Source organism: Siphateles boraxobius, unplaced genomic scaffold, assembly GCF_051911475.1.
Source record: "Siphateles boraxobius isolate OS27281-9 unplaced genomic scaffold, OSU_SipBor_1 22, whole genome shotgun sequence".
NCBI classification, from domain to species: domain Eukaryota; kingdom Metazoa; phylum Chordata; class Actinopteri; order Cypriniformes; family Leuciscidae; genus Siphateles; species Siphateles boraxobius.
The window spans coordinates 34783960-34810223 of NW_027508833.1; the positions used below are offsets into that span (position 1 = coordinate 34783960).

Here is a 26264-nt window from a genome sequence, read left to right on the forward strand (position 1 = left end):
ATTCAGTGGAGCAAAAGAAAGAATAAATGACTGGTCTTTTCAAGTGGCCCAATACCCTCTAACACTGGCCCTGGGTCAGGAGGCCATATCGGTGTATGAATGTGTGTATGAATGGGTGAATGTGAGGCAAATATGTAAAGCGCTTTGGTGGCCATTCGGTCTGTGAAAGCGCTATATAAATGCAGTCCATTTACCATTTACCATTTTACCATATCCACATTGTTACCAAGAATTTTAACATAAAAAAATCGACACATTTCACATTCATGATCTGCAAAGAGCAAAAGCTCTCTGAAAAAAAACGGGGGGAAAAAGGAACATAATGTTAGTTTAAAGTGTGACGCATGGCTTTACCAAATACAAATAAATCACCTTTGAGTAAACACAGATGACCATCACCGTGATGTATATGAATGTTTACTTTAAAATCTTAAAACTCTCCTTCCTCTATTCAAAACAATGAAGGTGAGGCAGCTGCCGTTTGTTCAAATGACCCGCTGTGATTTTTGTCGTATAACACATACAAAAGTAAACAGCCTCATTGACAATGCTGACGGGCCGGTATTTGCATATGGTTTCAGTACAAAGACTGTACTGTTCTCATTGGACAGCTTTTGAGATCAGCATGTCATCAGCCCAATTCCACTGGACAGGTGTGTGAAGTCTTTTGGGGATGGGCAAATAATTACGGAGGGGGCAACTGATGGGTGTCTGAAATACTTACTGCTGGACGCTGTGGCGTTCTGATAAACAGGCGAAGGAGACGTCTTGTGAGAGGTGGGTGTGGTGTCGAATGGGGCTGTGGCCTGGTATAGCTGCTGTGGGTAGAGGGCGGGGCCTTGGGTGGACTGGCCAATGAGAGGGGGCAGGGGGCAGGACAGTTCTTGTATGGGATAGTGTGGGTTCAGTGGTGTTCCGGAGGTCACCTGTGTAGGAGGGGTTTGGTATGGGTAGCATTCCTCTGCCTTGCCATTGGATGACTGCTGGTGGTGTGTTATGGGCACAAAGTGGGAAGAGTTAGCGGGAGCTTTGGGGCCACAGGTTGGGCCGTTGTTTAGGGGTGGCAGGGGGAGGGCAACAGGCAGGGCAGGTTGTTTGACTGGTCCTGCCATTACAACGGAGGGCGATGCAGTGGGTAAGGGGACGTACATGTGGGTGGAGGACCAAGTGGCGTGTTTGGGGTCCAGGTGGGCCGTTGGAGGAGAAAGAGGGATTTGCTTGACGTTTCGAGGTGGAGGGGTGACACCTGGCTGTACGGGGGAGAAAGCAGAAGCCAGAGAGGTGGATAGCTGGGAAAGCTGCTGGGCTGTTTTTTTCTTAGGGGAGTCCACCGTGCGGTAGCCGTTCTCCCGTTCCTTGGAGGAAGAGGAGGCGTGGGAGGAAGGTGGCATGGGGTTAAGGTGAGCATAGGAAGGGGGGAGAGTGTTAGCCCGATACAGTCTGTGGTCATGCAGAGCGGTTTCGGACTGAGAGGCAGATGCTGACACTTTAAACTGAAGGGTGGAGACTAAGAAACGGAGAAAGAGACAAACGGTTCAACACAAATGACAAACGAAAAGAGAGAAAATATGAGAGTGACAAAAATCAAGCATCAAAGTGTATAAAGGAACTGAAAAATATGAAATGTGAGCAAAATATATGATTTTTAAAGCACGTTCTATGAATCTCACAAAAACATCTCGGTCAGATTTCAGAATTTTTTTGGGGGAGAAATATCAAAATTAAGCATATTTTATGACCAAGATTCTGTTTCATTGTAACTAACTAATTGTAAACAATTAAACACCCCTTCCCAAATTCTCATTACAATAATGCTAAATCTATGTCTTACTTTTGAGATTTTTACTTTTGAGAAAATAATATTAGTTCTTCTCAAAGGTGATTCTCAATAGATTCATATTACTGTGAAACAAAAAGTATTCAAATTGATAAATGTTAAAGTACTATTACTATTTTTTTTAACTGAGCATATATATAAAGACACATTATTTGACAATTTTAATAACTTAATAAATAATACTAAGTAACTTATTAATGTAAATATAAATCAAATACTAAATTAAACAACTACTACCATGATATGAATTAAAAAATTTAAATTTAAGTATACTTTTGTTATTATTTTGAATTATATAAATGACAATGCTATCTGTAGAATAGTACTGACAACAGGGATTAATTATCATGAAATAATGCACAAATCTTAATTGTCCAACAACAGGCTTAATTTTCTTGACATGTTTCATGAGATTCACCAAAACAGAATGGTGTTAATGGCATTATGAAAGATGACTGTTTTGGTTGAACTGATTAAGGCTTAAGAAAGTGCTGAAACAGAAAGAGAGCATGTGTGTATGATAGAGGATGGGCAGTGTGTGCTGTTTGGAACAGGGATCTGTTCTCCGGCCAGGGAATTTGATATTCCTCAGTGTTAACACTTGTCCAAGCAGACACTAAAACCTGCAGGGTTTAATTTGTGGTGGTTTTATGTGTGTGTGCGTGTGAAGGTGTGTTTTATTTGCATAGCATGTTGTCTAGTATCATATTCCACAGAGATGTTGCATTTTTAGCCTACCTGCAGAACCCGATGTCCGTCGTTCCCTTTCCCTTTCCATCTGCATCTGATGCTGGTCCATTATTTGCCTAGAAACAAATGTTAACTCACTTAAAAATAAAGTGAAATCTAAACACTCTCAATCCACTGAATTAACTGCTTATTGACACAAAGACATGCTCACTAGAAAGCAAAAAATTGTGTGTATTCACACTTTGTCCTGTTGAGCTCAGCGAGTTTTAAATAGATTTCAGCTTTGCATCTGACCACTAGAGGGCCCAGTCTAAACTTCATGTCATGACAGCAGTTCAGAATTGTTCTCAATCTTCGTGACAGCAATATGTGAAGAACACTGAATGCAAAACCAATGTATTGATGAGTAATTTCTGAAACAGTAATACACTGAACAAACTCTGACCTTTAATGTTAAAAGTGAAGTGTGTAATTTCATTGTCTCTAGCGGCACTAAATAAAATGAAATTTTTGTATTGGTTTCCCAAACCCTCCTCATCTGCAATTGGTCGGGCAAACAGACAGTTCTGCCCCAAACTCATGCTATTGGTTAAGCCACTGTCACTGTGTCAGGCAGGATGGTCCAGATGCTCAAACAAACAGGCATAATTTGATAAGTGTTTACACATTTCAAGGAAACCAGAAAAACATTACACACTACTTTAATGGAGGATAATGTGTAATTCAGGACAGTGTCCAGTTATTAAAAGCTCGATTAACATGTGACAGATGTCTCAGAAAGAGTAAATGTCATCATTAGTTACGGCCCGCACCTCCTCTGAGCCTCGGCATCATCAGTCACCGGTCCATTCTGACGATGAGCTGCTGGACCTGAAGAAAAAGAAAATAATTTTGCCTCATATAGATATTTTATTTAACTGTCTCTCAGGAACTGTAAAATGTGTCTGATTGCATTAATATATTCTGACACCAAATGGCTGACTTGATTAGTACAGTACAGTAGTTTTCAACTGGTTTTGTTTCAGGGCAGATTTTACATTGGGCAGCTGGTTTATGTCATCTAACCTGCCTTGCATTATTGGTATATAGTATACTTTATAAACGACAAAACAATACTTTTTGATCAGTTCAAATCATGCAGCAGTTGACTCTATATTTAATACAGTATGAGACATGCTTTCTTTTATTTTTATGGTTTTCACAAATCAGGGTATGTCACAAAAACCGGTTCGTGTTCATCTGCCTAATTTGACTAGCTACTACTACTTGACAACTGAATGAGTTTGATTGGAAACATGGCCTTTTACAACAACATCAAAAGATATAGGCATATTTTTTTCTCATTCCTAAACTAAGACATCTAAGTGATAACTAATCAAACTACTACAGTCCAATAAATCCATCGTGAGACCACACCAAATTATGCCCAAACAACTAAACAATAATGTCATGTCATAATTACTCCTCATACCCAACACCTCATCACTGGTAGACTTAGCCGTCATTCTGAAGCCACCATAATTGTTCTGTTGAACTTGTTGAGCTCTGCTAATAATGGTAAACATGGCTCTCAGGTTACTGAGACGATGACTATTTACGTCATATGACATTCAGGATCTCAGTATGGCGCATGGAAGCTCAAGGGAGGAAGGAAGGCCCTTCTGTTCAGAGAAAGGCCCTTAGCGTGGGCATATCTAATGTGGTTGATAATCTTTGGTTGCTAGGCGCCATCAAACTTAATTAAGTTTATCTTTATCTACCGTGAAATTTAAGGTGGCAAATTAATGAGCTGCTCACACAGCTAGAGTATGCAGGGTTCTCAAAACGTAAAAAATAAAAACGCTGAAAAACGGTGCATTGGACATTTACATTCATGTGCGTTTGTATAGAGAGTAGCAATTCAAAAAATGTATTTATTAAAATGTAATAAAATCTTCTAAAGGCCTGTTCATGCCAAGGACGATAACTATAACTATAAAAACTTTGGAGTTAGTTCTAATAATCATATTAATACTAATAGAATAGTGGAGCCCATAGCACAGCTACAACAAAACCAACACGGAGGAATGATATTGTTGGAATCACAACGATTTTTTCCAGATGATGAATGATAAAAACATTGACAGTCAATCAGAATCCAACTGGCTTTAAAGAGCTTGAGCCTTTAAAGTGGTAGATGACATAAGAATAGACAAAAATGCAAAAAGTGGCTTTAAGTCCAGTTCAAGCCAAGAATAATAACTATAAGATAGTGCTGTCAAATTGATTACTCGTGATTAATTGGGTCGAACATAAAAGTTATATATATTTATATATATATAAATTAACACACACACACTTTTAAACTTTTATGTTGCATGTGATTCATCGAGATTAATTGATTTGACAGCACTACTTTACAGGTATTATTCTTGGCTTGAACCGGCCTTAAAACCACTTTTTGTAATTTTGTCTATTCAGTGACTTCATCTGCCACAATAATGTAGTGTATTAACATTACCTTCTCAAATTCTTGTCAGCAAATATTAATAGACTATAAATTATATTGTTTAATCCCTAAAATAAAAATTTTAAACGGCACAAATACCCCAGTCAGCATTTCAACGTTTATTCTCCCAATAATCAGTATCATGGATCAAGATAAAATCACTTTTGAATTTTGCTTCATTTTTGCAAACGGAATCAACGTCAATATCGCAAAATTGTTTGAACGGCTTACTTTTAGTACAGATCTTCAAAATTTAAAATTGATTTCTAAATATTTTGTTAATCTTTTTATAACCATTTAGCATCATGTCACCATTTAACATGGTCTCATTGCCATATCCGCATTACTTCAACATTGAAACAACTGACAATATTTCAACCACATTTCACTGTTAATACAAAAGTACACCATCTCCTGACTGGGACTGAACGAACAATAAAAAGCAATAAAAAGCACAACCGGATGTCTTGAAGTAACACAGAAAACACTGATCACTGTCGTGGTACGTATATGTTTTCTATATTACACCTAATGAAAGAACCACAGCATTTAAACAGGAAATCTCAGGCTGCACTGCAGATGATCATAAACAGCAACTCAAAATTAAAAACATATAATAAATACTAAACATAGTTCTGCTTGATTAATAAGTAAGGGAGTAACATTTGGCGTTTCTTTGAACAGTTATCACAGATTGAGTAAATAAGCATGATAAATGAGACTGTTTCGAAGACCTTGGCATTAGCAGTTGTCAACAGGATCAGTCTGGATCTAAACAAGCTGCAGATGACAGGTGGGATTCTGCTTCCACATTTAATGTTTAAATGATCCGTGTCTTAAAGGTGATTATGGGAGCTAAAGTTTCAATGAATGAATGTAATGCCATTATGCAGCGCCATATCCTAAAACACTCTTAATGACTTCCAAAAATAATAAACCAAGATCCATATTTTAATGAGAGTACAAAAAAATATCCCTGTCATAATTCTCTGTGTAATAAAACTATGCTTATTTAGAAAAAGGAATACCTATATTAAAGTATGTGCTCATGCTGATTCCAAGAGGGAAAACAGCTTGTCATTGGCCAAAAAAAAGAAATAATTCTGAATAAATGCAGCAGCAGAACTGAATATCAAGTCCCTCAAGCAACAGTAATGGGAATATATTCATATGTCACGTGAAAGCAGCATTTTACACAGTGTCGCAACACGCAATCCACCTGAGGTCCTGCTAGCAGCAGATGGTCCCATTTCATCTGTCCCTAAATCACTGATGAACATCATAACAGACACTATATAACTATTGAAAACAAACATTACATAAATCTCAAGTTAGTCAACTTGATCATACAACAAATTAGTCAATATTGGATCTACATAAATATGGACCAACAGCATAAAAATCTGAGGATCAAGCTTACTCTGAATAAAACAGATATACAATATAATTTCACTGACAGAGCCTTACTGAATAAGACTCCATCGTTACTATGAGAGCTTGGTATTTTTATGATAGGGTAGAGACAGCCAGGATAACAGGAAATTCAACAGATTAAACAGAACTCATGTACATACAGAATTATGAAATGTCAGTTCTCAGACCATAAATCATTAATCCAAATCCTTTTGACCTTTTTGGGTAATGCCGCATTGTCTCACTTCACCAGTGGAGAAACAAATGCAAGTATCTTTCCACTAGGAGTTTGGCACAAGAAGTAGATGAAATATCTTTTTATGGACAATTCTCTAACAAAATATAATGCTGTGCTCTAGATTCAACCATAATGCTTGATATCAATTAAATTGTGCAGTGTGTAACCAGACAGCGTATAAAGCCAAGATATTACTCCTGATCACATATCCATCTCTGCTGCAGGTCGTGGCAGCGTAATACACTGTGATTTATTTCATAAACTTGATTGAATCCCTTGCAATAGCAACATGCTGATAAATGGCTGCAGTTTGAGTGTATTAAAATGGTTGGTGCGACTGATGCTGAATAAAGTTAATGGATTCTTAGTTTTAAGTGCCTCTCGAGAGTCGAATGTGGAGCTCTGGATTTTATTGTGATATATGGTCAAATACTTAAAAAGCTTTGGAGAGGAAACACTAAAAAAATCATATAAATAACTCCTGAAGGTAACTTTTAAATGTTGTTTTCCCCCAATATCTTGACAATAGTCAATGAAACTATTTCTGTCAGCTGTTTACATTTTTAATAATATATTTTTTAGCAAATAATTAATATAACTTAAGTATCAACAACAACAAAAAACAACTTATTATTTTGTACTATTATTAATTATATTATTTTTATGTTTTTTTTGTTTATCTTTTTTGTTCCCATTTGGCTTTGATGTGATATATGATATATATGAGTCAATCAATGGGGCATCCTATTTAAATATTTAAAAATAAAACCACCAGCAGTATTAATTATGTTATGATTCACTAAAAATATAAATTGGTTTTCGAACCCCAAACGGCCAACACTAAAGACAACTGTTCAAAAATAGTCACGACAAACACACTAGATCTCAAAAACAATCTTCACAATCTTCTGACAGGCACTGTGCCGAAAAACACTGAGCAGCTTCCACAACCCCATCCTTCATCAAAGAAACCAAATCCCATTAATATATGTGACTGAACCCTTAACAATACTTACTGCTGAGTTGTATTACTCTGGAGCTGATCTGTCGGATTGGTCCCGGGGAAAACTCCGGTCCAAGCATGGCTCCACAGCCCTCTTAGGTGCCTTTAATCTATGTACATATATCTATAATGGTGCAGTTTGAGCTCCACTACCAGGTGGGAACTGGTAATAACAGTCAGGACTCAGGACAGGTGAGTTCAGGCAGGTGAACACCAGCTTCTCTCTTCTCTGCATGCTGAGGTGCGAGCAGCACTTCTAACAACCTTTCCAATCTGCCCACCCCAAAAAGCAAGAAACATGCAGCACCCGTGGTCTGAGACTGTTTGGCTCCATGGATATTTTAACCAGGGCTGTGACCCCCCCCAACCACCCCCCCCCCCCCACCCCCCCACCCCCCCACCCCACATGCATCTTATAAGTAGCAGCAGCCTGAAACCAGAGATCCCCATGTGCTGTTCTTAAATAAGAATTATACTACACTAGTTAAGGGTACCACGTATAAGACCCAAACAACAATATTTTAAGTGTGAATTTAAAGTATATTCCTGACTACTAGCTGCCATTTTTTTGTAATGAATAACAATTAAATGATTGTAAGACAGTGATCCGCACCAGGACACGACTGTAATGTAGTAACACCTGCATTTCACTCATCTCTTTCAAATTTACATGTTCATAGATATTTAAGAGATAAACACTGCAAACTATATTTAAAAAAGAAATACCATGTGGGTCCCACAGAAGTTAAATAGGTTCGTATAGTATGTCGTTGCAAATTACTATTCCCAAAGACTTACTTTGAATGCCTTTATATTTAATACTCATTTGAAGCTAATCTTTAAAAATTATTTTAAAAAATGACAGAAATAATCTAAGTAACACCTAAACAAACACCACACATGAGTAATGCAGCAGAGAGTGGCACAGAGTAAAAAAAACAAAAAAACAAGGTCATGTAAATTACCTGCATCCTGAGAGCTCAGGACATTGAGCGCAAAGAGCATGGCAGTGGAGAAGGTGGTTGCCTCCTCTTTGCTGGCAAAGTTCAACCCGTAAACTTGCCGCGCATCACGCCATTGGTGAAAAGTTGGCGTGGCCTGGTTATATTTCAGACCTTTCACAATGGAGTAGTTTATTACGACCTGGAAGAGATGGCGACATTTGGTTATGTGTCTGCATCTGTGACATTTTCTGTGTAATCAAACTATTTCAAATGCTCTTCAAGGGAAAACCTTTCTCAGGTCAATCATACATTCACACAAATGGTGGTTTAGGAAACTACAGAAACAGATTTCCGATGTTAAGATGTAAAATGCCACAAACAGAACTGAACGACTGTGAAACTAAAGCACACAATGTGTACAGTAAGATCATATCACACAGTCTCTTCTCTTTGAGTTGTTGTGCCATGTTGGCTTCTCACCTGCTGGTCCTGCAGTTTGACTCCCACCACGCGGAAGCTGTTGTTGACAGTGTTGTGGTAGATGTTGATGCGGCTGAAGCCTTGCTGGCCCGGTTTGACTGGCACCCATTTTTTGCTGGTGTCATCATAGATCATCACAGAGGCTCGTGCTTGACATATACTCTGTTCACTGTGAGGAAGAAACAGGGACGCTGGTTAAAGATTCTGCTCAACAACAAAAACCACAACGGTGAATTATGATACAAGACAAAATGCAGATGTTAGACTGAAAGTGTCTCTTAGCAACAAAAATAATGTTGCAACTCGATCATGCAACTATTTTTGTGTGTATTTGTGCATAATATTTAGCTGTACAAATAAAAGAGACTCTCAAATAGTCTATATAAAAACAGTTAGATACAACCCGTCAAACCTTTCAAAAACGCCCTTCGCCCTTACAGTGGTATTTTGGTACGATAATTGCTTGAAGACACTGAGCAAGGGGCGGGTTTGTTATCTGTACTAATTATATGGTGTAATAGGCAGCTAACGAGTGAGGCAGGAATGTAACCGTGTTGACTATGATATGAGACCATGTTTTAATTAAAGACATGAGGATTTCTGCTTCTTTAAATAGAAATCTTCTGTTGTCAGGGTGAACAATTAACATAAAGAGAGAGTAAAAAGTGTGTACTGTATGATCAGTATTATTATACCTGGCTAGCTTACACACAAACATAATTATGAATTACCCCATTTATATTAACGTTCACACTTTAGGGTCCAATTCTCACTATTAACTAACTGTTAACTACGACTTTTGCCTCAATAAACTCCTAATTACTGCTTATTAATAGTTAGCAGTTAAGGTAGTAGTTAAAGGGTTAGTTCACCCAAAAATGAAAATTCTGTCAGTATTTACTCACCCTCATGTTCTTTCATCTTCGGAACACGAATTAAGATATTTTTGATGAAATCTGAGAGCTGGATCACTCCTCCATACTAGTCCATAGGCTTCTTAAGGGATTGAAACTTGCCAGCCCCGAAAAGTTATTAAAGATATCGTTAAAATAGTCCAAGTGACTACAGTGGCTCAATATTAAGTTTATCAAGCGACAAGAATACTTTTTGTGTGCAAAAAACCCCAAAAATAACGACTTTATTTCAACTATTCATTTCCTTCTCTGTTGGCCTCTAGTCAGTTAACTTAGTGTAATAGCGTAGAGCTACGTCACACGTAGGCTCACTATTGGCCGACGCTGGTCATGTGTGTGATGCGTATGACGTACAACAACAGAAGAACTGCGCTATATCACTAGTGAACTGACTCGAGGCCCAGAGAGAAGGAAACAAATAGTTGAAATAAAGTCGTTATTTATTTATTTTTTTGCGCACAAAAAGTATTCTCGTCATTTGATAAACTTAATATTGTGCCACTGTAGTCACTTGGACTATTTTAACGATATCTTTAATAACTTTTAGGGGCTGGCAAGTTTCAATCCCTTAGAAGCCTATGGAGGAGTATGGAGGAGTGATCCAGCTCTCAGATTTAATCATAATTATATCATAATTCGTGTTCCGAAGATGAACGAAGGTCTTACGAGGTTGGAACAACATGAGGGTGAGTAAATACTGACAGAATTTTCATTTTTGGGTGAACTATCCCTTTAAGTTTAGGTATTGGGTAGGATTAAGGGATGTAGAATACTAGGCTAATATCCTAGTAATGCCAGCTATGAAAGGTTCACACAAAGTAAATCTGTTGGTGTGCCAAATGAAGCTAGGCAGATTTCCACCCTGACTCCAATATACCCTAAAACATACTGTGCCACCACACCCATCTCCCACAGAAACACCCAAAACCAGCCACACACTCCTTAAACCAGATGTAGAACTGGAAGTGCAGCAGCACATGATCAAAGGAACTGATGAGACAGCCATATGAAACAATTGATCTGAGGATAAATGTAAGATGTAAGATCAGACTTACTGGTTTTGTGATATAATGCCAAAATAGTAAAAGAAAAATCACACTACGAACTCTGAATGATGAATATGAAGAGTTGTTTAGTGGGGGCTAGACTACAGAAGAGCGAGAGAAACCCCATCATAAAGAAACAAGCATTTATGAGAAGTGGATGAGTTTGTACAAAGCTCAAGCTCAAGTTTGATTTTCAAAATATCAAATTTCAATAAATATATATACTTCATCTATATCTATTTTAAATAGCATTTTGTATTCAAGTAGCTTTAATAAGCTTGTAATAATTGCATTAAATATTTGAAATAAAAAAGAGTATTAAATGTATTTGTCACGCTGCAGGATAATTAACTAGTTAAGACAAAAATTTTAATAAAACTGATAAAAACACATTCGGAGACACATAAATATACATTACATTTTTTCATTTAGCAGACGCTTTTATCCAAAGCGACTCCTTTCAGTTTAATCTAACACAGTACATTTTTTTTCTCACAAATAGAATAGAAGAGAAAGTGTGAGTATTAAATGTTCCTCAATTTTATGTGAATTAATATAAATTTTTTACTTAAAACATGATGTTAACATATTTTTTTTATAATGCATCAGCCCGCCTCATATAATGTTACTCTTTAAAGATTGAATTTTACTCTTTAAAAACAGCACATTTGCACATTTCATGCTTTCGCAACAACATTTTCTGTCACTCGTTTCTCTCAGTTCTTCATTCTCCGCTCTTTCATGCTTGCCTTACAACAGAGCCTATTTCTAGCATCCATCTGGGGTTAGAGGGCAACACGGCAGATTCTTCCCTCTTGGTTTCATTTCTCCCCCCTAAAGCAAGTCTGAAATAAAGTACCCAGTCTCTCCTCCACCGAAGATGCTAGCTCGACATAAATTACATCCTGACGGCTCTTTGCTTTCATAAACATCCAATATATTTAGACACTGGACTATCTCGGTTTACTTGTTCTAATAACAAATCACGCAAGGCCTTTCTCTCTATGACTACTTATATATAAAAACATGGAAAAACTTGCCAATGTTGTCTAAGATGGAACAAGAATAATTAACAAATAGAATTAGTATGCAAAGACTTTCCAAAACCTACACTTCTAAAGGCTCAGAGACCAACATGTCTTGTAATAGCAAGCTATAAATATCTGAGTCCGGGACATTTAAAACTTAGAAAGCTTTATAGTCTGTCCCAGAACTACATAGACAGTAACTGTACAGAGTTTTGATGTTCAAAATGTGAAACTACAGATGTTCTTGAAGAACTCTGACAATGGTATTTTAGTAAATTAGGCACAAATTACTTATTCATTTTTTATTAATTCAAGAGATTTATGAATTTATGAAAATCGAATAATTAATCAAATTAAATTAATTAAATATATACTTATAAACAATAAAAATAAACCCCTAACTAAAAAGATAAAATATTTTATTTGTTTATCTGCATGTCTTGTAAACATGAATCAACATCTGAACACGAAGTCTTGATTTAGTTTTTCGGGATCTACTAGAATAAGATTTCATGCTTGAATATTAAAAAAAAAAAAACTTTATTTTTCACATATTTTACATTTTTGCGACCCCTAGTTTACCAGTCGTCGGTAACGCTCTGTGTGTTTAGTTCCTGTCTCTATGAAGCCCCTCCTTGCAAAAAGTACAATGCGTTCTGATTGGTCGGCTAGACCAGTGTGTTGTGATTTTCAGAATCAGAAGTAATGTGATACAATCAAATGTTTGGGGCTGCTTTGGTTCACTCGTCATACATCATTAGACACAACAAAACTTTGCCGAAATGAAAACAGATATTTGATCACTGATAAAAACGCACTAAACAATCATTATGCACTTTGAGTAAATCTGGGACAGTGCCCAACAGGCATGTGTCTGAAACAAGGCCATGCTGAGAGTCTGAATAACCCATAGAGCTAATGCTTTTACTCCATAAAGCACCACTATGGGGCAGGGACCTCCAGGGCCTTCCAGCTATGACCCCATTAGCTGAATGCTCTCTTATGTGGATGAGTGCGAGTAAACGTGTGCAACTGTTAGTGTGTGATAGAGAAAGACACATGAACCTGACCTTGTAAGGACACAAGACATGGGAATTCTTGATGAATGTATACATACTCATGTCACAGGCGCAATATACTGTAAGAATGTTTATTGATGGCTCAAGTTTTGGAGAGATGACTGTTTCTAAGCGTTGGTACGGTCAGGAAGAGGCCAGACTCCACTGTTTGTCCAATACACAGCACTTTGGTGCATAATGAGTACTTTTTATTCTAAAGTTGTTTCTTGAGCTCTATAGACTGTTCTGCACACCTGTGAAAGTTTAATCTGAGCACTTTTAGTTATATAAAATTATATTTGAATGTCTGTTTACACACACACACACACACACACACACACACACACACACACACACACACACACACACACACACACACACACACACACACACACACACACACACACACACACACACACACACACACACAAAGACACACACACACACACACAGACACACACTCATATGTGTGTATATATATATATTATTATACACATTGTCATTTAAAAAAAAACATTTTAACTGCAAAAACATGCACAAATAAAATGCACAGTATACTTGGATTGTAAGAGGACAACTAACTGTTCCAGATTTTTCCAGATATTGTTTAAAAATATGAAAAAATAAATGCACGTTTAAATATATTATAAACATATTGTATACATTAATTTTATTTATTTATTTATTCATTTAAAATGCTACTTAGTTCTAGTTCTTAAATATATGAAATGGATTTTTGGGTGAACTATCGGTCTATAACCAGTCATCGGTTGACTACTCTTTCAGGCAACTCACCAACTAGTACATTTTGAAATTATTTATTTTTGCAGATTTCAAGCCAAGATCCTTTGAGTCCTTTCAAGGCGTAATAAGATAAGGGGCGGGAAAATCTGTTATCAGCCTTAGACTCAGTTGGTAAGCTGCCATAATTAATAAAAGCTGTGAAAAGCCTGGCATTTCCCACTTGGCTTCTGCCATCATAACACCCTCAGTGAACCTGGTCTCTACTCACCCAAACTCCGTCTCAATGACCGAGAGAGAGAGAGAGAGAGAGAGAGAGAGAGAGAGAGAGAGAGAGAGAGAGAGAGAGAGAGAGAGAGAGAGAGAGAGAGAGAGAGAGAGAGAGAGAGAGAGAGCTTGACAGGGCTAGGCTCCTTTTAATCTCATTTAAAAAAAACATTTTGTCTCAGCTTAAGGCCAAACACAAGGTCCAACTCTGCTTATGTCTGGTCACAAGATCTTCAGTTGTCGTGTGCCCAGATTTCAGAGGAAAATAACAGAATGTGCCTGAATTGGATCTAAGCCGATAGTGTGCTTGTCAACACTGTGCATCTGGATATATGCCTGGTTGTAACACTCTTCACTATCATTTGATGATAATTTGATGAATAACTGCTGCCATGATTAACAGATGTGCATAAACATCTATTATAAATTAAATTGCTTTTATCGCCTGCTTTCTGCAGGTGGTAACATCATAGCATTAATTGCACCAAGCACATAGCGAGTTTTGTAAGGGCCGATCTATAATATGGAAAATATGGAAGTCCCCTGTTATTAGTGGGAGGATGGAGCTGAAACAAATATGAGTTTGTAGGAAACGAGGAGGCATTTTTTAGCTTGTAACCCAGTAATCATTTTGGGAAGGGTGGTAACCAAGCTAAATCTCTGCCTATGAGGGACACTTCCCACTTACAGGCAGCTTCTGAGGCCTAAGAAGCTGGATTACAGGCTGATTTCTAGTAAGATCTGGATTTAATGTCTTCTGCAACACTGTAATAATCTAAATATTGAGCAAGTAAAAATCACAGAGCACAAAGGAAAACTAGGAACATAATAGGCCTCTACATAATCAGACTCAGGCTGGAATGACGCGTCAATGTAATCGATTACGCACTGTTTATGTTAATCTCTAATACCCTGGCGTGTTTCACACAAAACAAAACTCTAGAGCAGATGCTAATGGCTAACCTAGTAAGGCAGCGCCGCTTTATCTGAGCCTGCACATTTTCAGGACTCGCAACTGATCTGCGGACTCTGTTGATTTTCTCTTTGACCTTTTGACTCAAAAGTTAATAGTGTAATTGATGATATTGCTCCTGTGAAAGTCAGGAAGAAGAGTGGCAAACAAAAAAGCACCTTGGAGAAACTCAACAGCAGTGCAAAATATGAAAAGACAATGCAGAAAAGCTGAGCGCATGTGACGGAGGAGAAAACTTGTAGTCCATTATAACATCTATAAAGACAGCATTTATGCTTTCAATATGGAACTAGGCAAAGCTAGACAGACTTTCTTCTCGAACATTATAAACAGCAACTTAAACAATACACGCACTCTTTTTGCTACTGTAGAGACTGACAAACCCCCCAAGCCACATTCCCAGTGAAATGCTCTCAGCCAGCAAGTGCAGTGAGTTTGCTTTCTTCTTCTCTGAGAAAATCAATAATATCAGAAAGGTGATCAGCACATCCTTGAGTTGCACTGAGGTCAGACATATCAGACCACAACCTCAGAAAGTACTTACTGTGTCTTTTTTGAAAAAATTGATGGCAAAATTTTGGAAGAAACCTTACAGGACCTTAAAACATCACCTTGGCATGCGGAGTCCCTCAAGGCTCAATTCTTGCGCCACTCCTGTTCAACCTGTACATGCTCCCAATGAGCCAAATAATGAGAAAGAACCAAATTGCTTTAAACACAGCTATGCAGACAATACACAGCTCTACTTAGCCCTCTCGCCTAACGATTACAGCCCCATTGACTCCAAGTGCCAATGCATTGATTAAGAAAACAGTTGGATGTACCGAAACTTTCTTCAGTTAAACAAAGACAAAACTGAAGTCATTGTGTTTGGAAACAAAGATGACGTTCTCAAGCTGAACGCATACCTTCAGTCTAGGGGTCAAAAAACTAAAAATCAAGCTGGGAATCTTGGTGTGACTCTAGAGTCAGCCCTTAGTTTCAGTAGTCATGTCAAAGCAATAACTAAATCAGCATACTATCTGAACAATATTGCAAGAATTAGATGCTTTGTTTCCAGTCAAGACTTAGAGAAACTTGTGCATGCTTTCATCACCAGCAGGGTGGATTATTGTAATGGACTCCTCACTGGCCTTTCCAAAAAGACCATAAGACAGTTGCAGCTCATACAGAACGCTGCTGCTAGGATTCTGAGCAGAACCAGAAAATATTAACATATCACACCAGTCCTCAGGTCTTTACACTGGCTCCCAGTTACATTTAGGATTGATTTTAAAGTATTATTACTGGTATATAAATAATTCAATGGCCTAGGACCTCAATACATTGCAGATATGCTCACTGAATATAAACCCAACAGATCACCAAGATCATTAGGATCACATCAGCTAGAAATACCAAGGGTTCACTCTAAGCATGGCGAGTCTGCTTTTAGCTACTATGCCAGCGGCAGCTGGAACCAGCTTCCAGAAGAGATCCGATGTGCTCCTACAGTTACTGTAGGCGATTACTACTGTAGTCACATTCAAATCCAGACTCAAAACACATCTGTTTAGCTGTGCATTAAAGCAACACCAAGGAACTTTTCCTCTGCGGTCGCCCTACAGGTTGGAAGCGGAATGGTCCATTCCCGCTGTCGTAAATAATTTAGCCTACCGCAGCCTACTGTCGCACGCGCACGCTCGCTGTTTATCCAGCACCGGCTTTGGAATCAACAATGGCCACAGACAAGGTCGAGTATGATGCATGATTTTATGAAAGACATCACAAACGAAGAAAAAACTATGTATGCCGTAAAGCAGTCGAATTTTGTAGTTCTTTTTGTGCTCCGGTTACTACCCGAAACCCGAAGTTACATAGTGCCAGTAAAAGCGATACAGACCACGTCAGGCTATGGCAGACGTGTCATTTAACCTATTGTAAGTCGATGTACCATCATAAGGGTCTTGGAAATATGTTATGAAGGTTGAAAATCTACATAGTGTTACTTTAAATAAATGAGCACTGTGCCACTGTTCGTCCGACTGTTTGCACTGTTTTTTATTTCCTTTTTATTCTAAACTGTTTCTTATTTATTTTGATTATTTTAATTCCTTCAATGTAAAGCACTTTGAATTACCATTGTGTATGAAATGTGCTATATAAATAAACTTGCCTTGCCTTGCAACCGCATTCAGCATCAGTTTTTAACACAATTGACGTAAATGTTATTTACCCGGAAGGGTAATATTGACTGTTATTTTCATCAGCTAATTTACGGCTCATTAGATCTAGCATTCTGCCCGCTTTGAATCAGACACAGAGATAAAGTAGTGCATAAGGTTCTATTTGAATCAGAGAGTTTCTAATAAGGGGAGAACTTTCACTCGCAGTAAACTTCCGGCTTCTGAACTGGTTGCAGTTCCACTCTGGTTCCATATGAGGGCGCTCACAGGACGAGTGCAGAATGAATGGATGTCTATGGAGCTATACCCTCAAAATCCACTTTTCTCAGGATATAATTTTTTGTCTGGTAATTTGAATGTTGTATTGAAAGGAGATGCAAAGAAATTACTGCTAGGTGTTAAGATTTTTTAGAGTAACTTATTTGCTTTAAAAAGTATTTTAAAATACACATCGTACCACCAGAGATACTGCTTTACGGCAATCCTTCAGTCAATTTGTTGCTTTCGCGCTCTCCACTTTCTTTTCTCTCGAAGCATAGACAACACCGCTGACACAGGTAAATACACATGCTGGAAGAGTTTTTGTTTTGTTGTTTTAAAAGACCATTCCACCGAAAATACACACACACATTCTGGTCCCGCTTTGGATGCCAAGATGCCATCAAGGCGGTATCTCTGGTCGTTATCAATCCTTCACTGACCAATCAGCGTTCATTAGCAGAACGCTAGCATGTAATGGGCAACAACAACTCAACCTGTAAGAAATCGAAAGGACATAAGTACTCGTTCATTCAACTTTCGACCTATAACCCATGATGAACTTGCAAAACCTACAATCAAATCTGAGATTTCTCAACGGTAATCGGGTGAAAGAGACAAATTTATCCGTCTAGCTCCATAGACTCCCATTCATTTTGCACTCAGGGCGATCGCCACCCCAGTGGAACTCTGGTGGAACTACAACCAAAATTCGGTACAATAGGGCTTAATAGGGAGTGAATAGGCTCTCCGTAGACGGGCTCTGATTTGAATGAATGAGTTATCGCATTTATTGGAATTAATTATCGGGAGAGAGAGAGAGAGAGAGAGAGAGAGAGAGAGAGAGAGAGAGAGAGAGTGAGAGAGAGAGAGAGCATACCTGCGCCTGTTCAGAGTCTCAGACGAACAACGAAGCTGTGAGTTTAATTACTTCAAAATACTAAACAGCCATGTAACCCCTTCGTTGCTGAAAAATATAATGTAGCATTGATAACAACTTCTGTGTGCGCGCTTCAATGAAAACGGCGCATTAATACAGAACAGTGATTAAACTGACTTGGAACTAAACGGTTTGTACACCTTCCAGCCAATCAGAACTGAGTATTCAGACAGACCATGGTATAAATGTCTTTACTGTAAAAAAAAAATAATATCGCTTACCAAACTTTTGATCTGTAAGTGCATTGTACCAAGCTTAGAGAAAAAATAAATACAAGATGAGGAGAGCAAAATCTGAATAGCCATTCTACTCTTACTAAAGCCAAGCAACTAGTGACAGAATTTATGCTAATGCCAATATATGTTTTGTAAATATTATCTGTTTTTCACAATATTAAATATTTTTATAAAAACATGAATAAATAAAAGCATTATAATAATAAGCCTTATATAAAACTGCTGGGCCATAATGATACAATTAGATGCAACAACAAAAACTGTGAATGTAATTTATACAATGGAATTTGCTAAATAATGGCAGCATTGGCCATTTGTCCACACATCACAAATACAAATATGTGTCAGCTCCTAAAGCACATCACTGAACTTCAATGTCAAAATGACCCTCCCCCTCCAAAATCAACATCCATACCATGTACTGTATAAAGATCCGTACGCACGCACGCACACACAGAGGCTCCAATAAAGCTACAATGATAAAAAACAGTGCTGATGGCCTACTATTCTTTTTTTGCTTCTGAATTAATGTGCTTAAGTGCTCAGCTAAATGTTTCAGGCAGGGCTACTAGGTTTATAATGCTAGATATATCCTGAACATTGACTGTGGCATTAGCTGTCATTTTTTAAGCTGCACGCTTTCAAAAAAGCTTACGTGTCAAAAAAGCTACGATTACATTAAAATCTTGCTAATTTCACATATGGCTTTTAAAGGGAAAATTAAAACTTAAATGTCTTATGAGGTTTTGACTGATAGGAAGATAATATCTGAAGATAATATCTTGATTTCTCAATAAAGCTGGATAAGGCTAGTTTGAGAGCTGGTGCATGTCTTGTGTTTTACTGCAGGAGGTACTACAGAAACACTCACCTCATCCTTTCAAAAGAGTCACTGGACCGAAAGTGAACATCTCCCCTAAAGCAACTCTTTCTTTAATAACGGCATAAATTAAACGCCCTCACAGAACATCTTCACAGAGAGTTTCCACATAAACCAACCCTTCATAATAATTCATCAGTGAGCATCACTTCTGCAATCGCTTGAAACAGTTCACACTGGTTCTCAACTGGTGGATAGCGACCCAAAATTGGATTGCAATTTTGTTCTAAAAAACTTCATAAGTCATAAATAAATAAACAACGGATATATAAATATATATATTGTACATATACATACATATATATGTATGTGTGTGTGTATAGTTTTATATATATATATATATATATATATATATATATATATATATACACTGTATATACTGTATTCTAAATAGATAATAGATATTAATAATATCCTAAATAAATAAACAACGGATGATATGTATATATATATATATATATATATATATATATATATATATATATGACATCAAAGGATACACCTCCAATCAAACAGCAGTTTGTGAATTTATTTGTTATTTAAATTAAGCTAGTAAAATTAGACAGATGTCAGCATGGATAGGTTGCATGCAGTGTGACATCCTTGAAAAACATAAACAAAACTACAAGTGATAAAAGAAAACATGAAACAAATTACATTAAATATGTGTTCACTTGGAACAAGGATATACAGGATGTGTGATGACCACAATGATTATTTATCAAATTATTAGCCCACTTGATTATTATTATATTATATTATACTATATTATATTATGTTAGCCTATATTATATTCATTTTAATGTTTGATCGTAAGGACTTATTTGTGTACAAAGTTGTGTACAATATTGATATACTGTATTGGCTTGCCACTTGATCTAAGGCGCTCCAGGATCTAAACATTTTCATGCTAGGATGTAAACAAAAACAATCATTATCAAAAGATACATCTTCAGACATGTTCTGCAAACATTTTTAAATGTTTTAAAACCTCACATTAGGTTGCTGATGTGAACAGGAAATCACACTGACCTTATTTTGCAGCAATTCATATGAAGACCAGAGTCACTGTGGCTCTGTGGTAGGCAGAACTTGACAGAATGAGCATCCATCTCTCAAATATATACACAAAAAAGATCTTTACTGCTCAACAGCTGATGTGAACTCTTAACCAAACCTGCTTTAATTTCTCTCAAGCGCAAAGGTAAAATAGACCTGATGTAGTACAGCACAACAGATGCGTACTTCTGTTTGTACTCAAACCAAAAAAGCTTTAAATCATCTAGGGAGCCGTTCCAAGATTAAATAAGCATTTTCAAACGTCATAATCCCATCATATCCTCAAAAACTGGCAAATGACAATCCATAAAGTTGTATGATCTCAGTTGATGTGACAAAGTGAAGAGAAAGTAAAAGCAAGAAAGAGAAAAAGGGTCAACATCATTGAGTGAGTGGTCAACAGTAGTGTCCCATATCTAGACAGGGTGTCACAGGATCAGATTTTCCCCTGTCAGGGGACGGCCTGACAGTGTATGTGTTGTTTTGTCTAACCCTGAGGGGGATTACCTCATGACGCCCAACCCCCCATCCAGCTGTGACAGAGGAATTGAAAATGAGACACTGCTACTGCTGCCAGTACATTACGGTATAACGCATTACAAAGTAACTTATTTAACGTTACTGTATTCTAATTACTTTGTGATAACGCAGTAATGTACTCATTACATTTAAAATTTAAGTAATTTGATTACAGTTACTGAACTGAGTTACTGAGTTACTGAAAAAAATATTTAGTAAAATGCATTTCTAATCACATTTGACCGGCTGCGTCAGTTAATGAGCATGCGCTTTAATGAATTACTGGAGAATGCACTTCATGGGGCACACGCAAGGTCTCTCGCTCTCTCCCTCTCTGCCGCGCACGCGCTACACGGTTTGGAGCACAGTCTCTTCTGTCTCGTATGCGCGCTCTTGCTCACTCGCTATAGATCCCGGGAGATTTTAACTAATTTGCGGGCTTCAGGGAGCCGATATCAATATGAGGGAGACTCCCGGAACTTCCGGGAGACATGGGATGTCTGCAATATTAAATTACGGAAAGAACTGAGTTTCACTTTGTAGTGTATTCTTCTAGATTTAATAGGTTTTCAAAGTTACTTGAAAGTAAAGTAATTAGTAATCTGATTTCTTTTTACATGCAGTAATCAGTAATGTAATCGAATTTTAAAGTAGTAATTAGTAATTTGTAGTAGATTACTTTTTTTGAGTAACTTACCCAACACTGTACATGACACAGTACTTTGATTTACTAATAGTAGTAGTAATTATTATTAATAGTAATAATAATAGTAGTAGTGACGACGAATGGGGTTTCGCTTAGAAAGCCTATCCACTTCGAAAATATAAAATGAGCCAATGGCAAGAAAATGCCATGGGTCTGCAGAATTTACATAGTGTAACTCCGCCCCAATTGTGGATATATAAGGAAGAACGCTGGCAACATGCAGTTATGTTTTCGCTTCGGAGCCAAGAGTATTCTTCAGTCCACAAGCCATTCTGAGATCATCTCTCTCCACTCTTCGAGACAAGCTTCTCTCCAGGTGTTGGTGTGACGGTGATTCCAGCGAGATTCGCGAGCGTCCCAATCGAGTGCGCTTGACCGTCTTCGGACGCTCCCTGTGTTTCTTTCAGTGCTCCAGACAAGGAAACTATGTCCATTGCTGCATCACAAGGTGGGCTTGAGTCCTAAGGAGTTGATGATTTGGCTGTGCTGCTGCCCTCGGGCGTGCAAGCATTGTCTGAGTCAGATCCCGAGATGACAGCCATGCTTTACCGGGCAGCGGCGAGCATCGGGATAGAGTGGAGCCCACCGCCCTTCCTGAGCGTTCGCGGCTGGATGATTAGTTTTTGGCAGCTGCGAGCGCTGATCCTCGTCAGGAGGTCACAAGGTCGTCGAAGGCTCCCTTGTCTTCCCGTGATCGCTCGGCGACCTCCTCCGCCTCTCCTTCCCTCGATGGGGCCGCGGCCAAAGTGTACACTGGGGTTCACCTGGTGGGATATTCTGTTGGGATGCAGTTGTGTCCTCCGAGCGCTTCCTCCCGTTGTGACCCAAAGCACCCCTCCAAAGCCTGTAGGTTTTCGTCGACTCTTATGGCCAATCCTGGACCTGCGCGTCTTGAACCACCCCCTTCACAGGCTTCCGTTTAAGATGCTCACCGCCAAACGCATTTTCGAATGTGTGCGCCCACAGGATTGGTTTGCAGCGATCGACCTGAAGGGCACCTACTTTTATGTCTCCATTCTTCCTCGACACAGACCGTTTGCTTTTGAGGGGTGGGCATACCGGTACGCGGTTCTCTCATTCAGGTTAGCCCTGTCTCCTCGTGTCTTCATGAAGGTCGTCGAGGCAGCCCTTGTGACGCTGTGGCAACACGGGGTTCGCATCCTGAACTATCTCGACGACTGGCTGATCTTAGCTCACTCTCGAGACCAGGTGTGCGAATACAGGGACCTGGTGCTCCGTCACCTAGCCCGTCTGGGTCTTCAGGTCAACTGGGAAAAGAGCAAATTCTCCCACGTGTAGAGGATCTCTTTTCTCGGTTTGGAAATTGACTCGATCGCCATGTGCGCGCAGCTTACGAGCGAGCGTGCGCAGTCACTGCTGACTTGCCTGAGACAGTTTGAGGGCAAGGGTGCGGTTCCACTGAAGTTATTTCCGAGGCTTCAGGGGCATATGGCATCTGCAGCCACGCCGCTCGGTTTGCTTCATATGAGACTGCTTCAGCTCTGGCTTCGGGATCGAGGCCCGAGGTGGGCATGGCAACTAGGCATGCTCCGAGTACCAGTTACTCTGACCTGCCGTCAGACCTTCACCCAGTGGACAAACCTCAGCTTTCTACGGGCCGGCGTGCCCTTAGAACGAGTTTCCAGGCACACTGTTGTATCAACAGATGCCTCCGCCACAGGCTGGGGTGCCATGTGCAATGGACATGCTGCCGCTGGCTCCTGGACAGGACCCCAGCGCCTTTGGCATGTCAATTGCCTCGAGTTGCTGGCAGTACGCCTGGCACTGCACAGCTTCCATGCGTTGCTCAAGAATCAGCACGTACTATTCCGCTCAGCCAATACCGCAACAGTAGCGTAAAGCAACCGACAAGGTGGTCAGGTATTCCCGCCGTATGTCGCAACTCGCCCGCCACCTCCTTCGAGCCATTTATTTTCTCGGAGACCCGAACAGCCGACGATCTCGCGTGGCTTCAGCCTCTTCCTGGAGAATGGAGACTCCATCCCCAGTCTGTTCAGCTGATTTGGGAACAGTTCGGCGACCCACAGGTAGATCTGTTTGCCTCCCACGACTTTTCCCATTGCAGCCTATTTTATTCCCTGTCCAAGGGCACGATCAGCACGGATACACTGGCGCAAAGCTGGCCGCGGGCCTCCGCAAGTATGCGTTTCCCCCAGTGAGCCTTCTTGCACAGACACAATGAAAGATCAGGGAGGATGAGAAGCAGGTTACTTTGGTTGCGCCTCATTGGCCCACCCGGACCTGGTTCTCCGAACTAGTACTCCTCGCGAGAGCTCCTCCCTGGCTAATTCCACTGAGGAAGGACCTCCTTTCTCCTTGCTCAATTAGTCTTTCAACTAAAGAAAGACATCAATAAAACCGCTTGTACACAATGTCCCGCAATGTTACATTTACCTCAGGAAAGCCATTCAATGTCTATAACTATTTAGTTAAAAGCAACAAAAATACATCTAGAGAGAAGCATTCTGCCAAATATATGCACTATATTTTTCACTTCATCTGTTTTCTTCATTATTTGATGTAATTTTGAATAAATCTCTCATGAAAACAAGTTATTACAGCCACCTTTTACATGTTTATATTTCAATAACGAATTGGAGTAGAAACAGAATTAAGTCCTTAAAAAGTTCCATAAAAACTGCCTAAAATATTTATAATACAACAGTCTGAATCGATAATAAATTCAATCAATTAATTGATAATTAAATCAACTTTATTTTTGCACAGACCTTTAAATATACCTGGAAGAGTGCTATATCAGAACAGATAGCAACTGCTTAGTGAATAAGATGCAGGTTTATACGTTACAATTTAAGTTAATGTGGAAAATTTAAACTGTTTTTGCGATTTTTCTGCTCAGGAAGTTCACAAACAACAGATTAATCAGGTGACAGAGGCAGGACAGCTTTACAGCACATTTATTACTAGAAAGCTCTGTGACAGGTCACAAAGAGGACAGTCAGCCAGACTATCACTGACACATTTAAAGTGAAACCAGAGGATACGCTAACCAACATGCTTAGGTCATTACATTTCATTGTCAGTTCTTTGTGACTTTCAAAGAACTGACAAAATGAGAGGGTTCAGGTGGATTTATATCTGTCAACGATCTAAAAATCGAAGGAACAAAAAACAGATACAAGCACACCTTATTTTACACTCATTTTTTCATAGTTATGTACTTAGTATTTCTTTGAGCTTTTAGAATTTAAATAACCATTTATCAGTTAAGAGATATAAGAGAGCACTGCAAGAGTTGTGTAGTCATATGGTGAACAGACAGATGTTTTGTTTCATATCAGCTACTATATATTAGCTATATATTATACTATGGATTTTAGCAAGACAGGAATGCTGTATTATTGACCAATCAGAAGCCACGACTGGAACAATCCATTTTATAAGGGATATATATGACTTTCTTTCTTCTTTTCAACATATTAGAAGATATTTTGAGAAATCTTCCATTATGTCATAGGCTTGAAAAAACATTTTAGGTGAACTAGCCCTATAACCTGTGGTTAAATCCTGCATACAGGATTCAAACCTGTATTTGTTACATACCCAGATCCTTTTACAACCAGATCCCAACCAGCCATTCCTACTACTGAATTAAACTTTAAATAGCCTTAGGGCCTATATACACCTGGTCACCTCAAGCATTTTTCTGATCAGATAGCTATCCAATTGTGAAAAGGCCATGTGTAAATGTCCTTTCGAGACAGATTTAAATCAAATCACGCAAACCACTTCAGGAGGTGGCTTGAGACGCGTTCCAGACGAAACTGGCCAATTGTAAATGTATCTGGTTCTTGAAGCCATGTATGCAAATTTTACTACATGCAAAATGTACAAAAAAATAAAATTAACGTGTGAGAGTGTTATACAGGCTCCGGTTAGTTAAATATGACAACGCTACTGCAACACGCATAGCCAAAGATATGGCCCAACAGTTGAACATCTTTCTACAGCAACCAGACTGACGCAAATTTAATTTAATGTTCGGCATCACATTCTGAAAGTTATGTTCATAGTGGTGAGCACTAAATCTCACTAATGCTGACACAGCTCTCTCTCCTACTGCGGTCTTTGATCTTGAAATAAGCTGATGTTAAATAAATTGCAGCGCATTTCTGTTGCTTCCGGTGACATGCACTCTGTTGAATTTGCATATAGCGTGGGAATTGAAGATTTATATTTATTTTGTGAAAACACATGTGGCCAAGGGTAAATGACACCGTTTCAACAAATTGGATTGCAATCTGATCAGTAAAATCGCATTAAGTGACGAGTGTAAATAGGCCCTTAAAGGGGAGTAAAAACAGATTTAACGGTCAAAACCACTTCTATGAGCAGTGAA

General features: G+C 38.7%; 1 protein-coding gene across 10 annotated transcripts in view; it reads right to left on the reverse strand.

Annotated features, from left to right (window-relative positions):
• Positions 1 to 26264, reverse strand: part of evla (Enah/Vasp-like a) — a 37629-nt gene that overhangs the window by 6159 nt on the left and 5206 nt on the right. For 4 of the 10 annotated variants that reach the window (XM_077239857.1, XM_077239856.1, XM_077239854.1 and 1 more), the window contains exons 2-6: positions 9094 to 9262; positions 8635 to 8812; positions 3340 to 3397; positions 2576 to 2643; positions 725 to 1507 (exon numbers count right to left, since the gene is read on the reverse strand). In XM_077239857.1, coding sequence (XP_077095972.1) covers positions 725 to 1507; positions 2576 to 2643; positions 3340 to 3397; positions 8635 to 8812; positions 9094 to 9262 — 1256 coding nt within the window. Of the gene's footprint in view, positions 1 to 724; positions 1508 to 2575; positions 2644 to 3339; positions 3398 to 7682; positions 7986 to 8634; positions 8813 to 9093; positions 9263 to 26264 lie in introns of those variants that run through there. The other 6 variants (XM_077239863.1, XM_077239862.1, XM_077239860.1 and 3 more) reach the window with 2 other exon arrangements.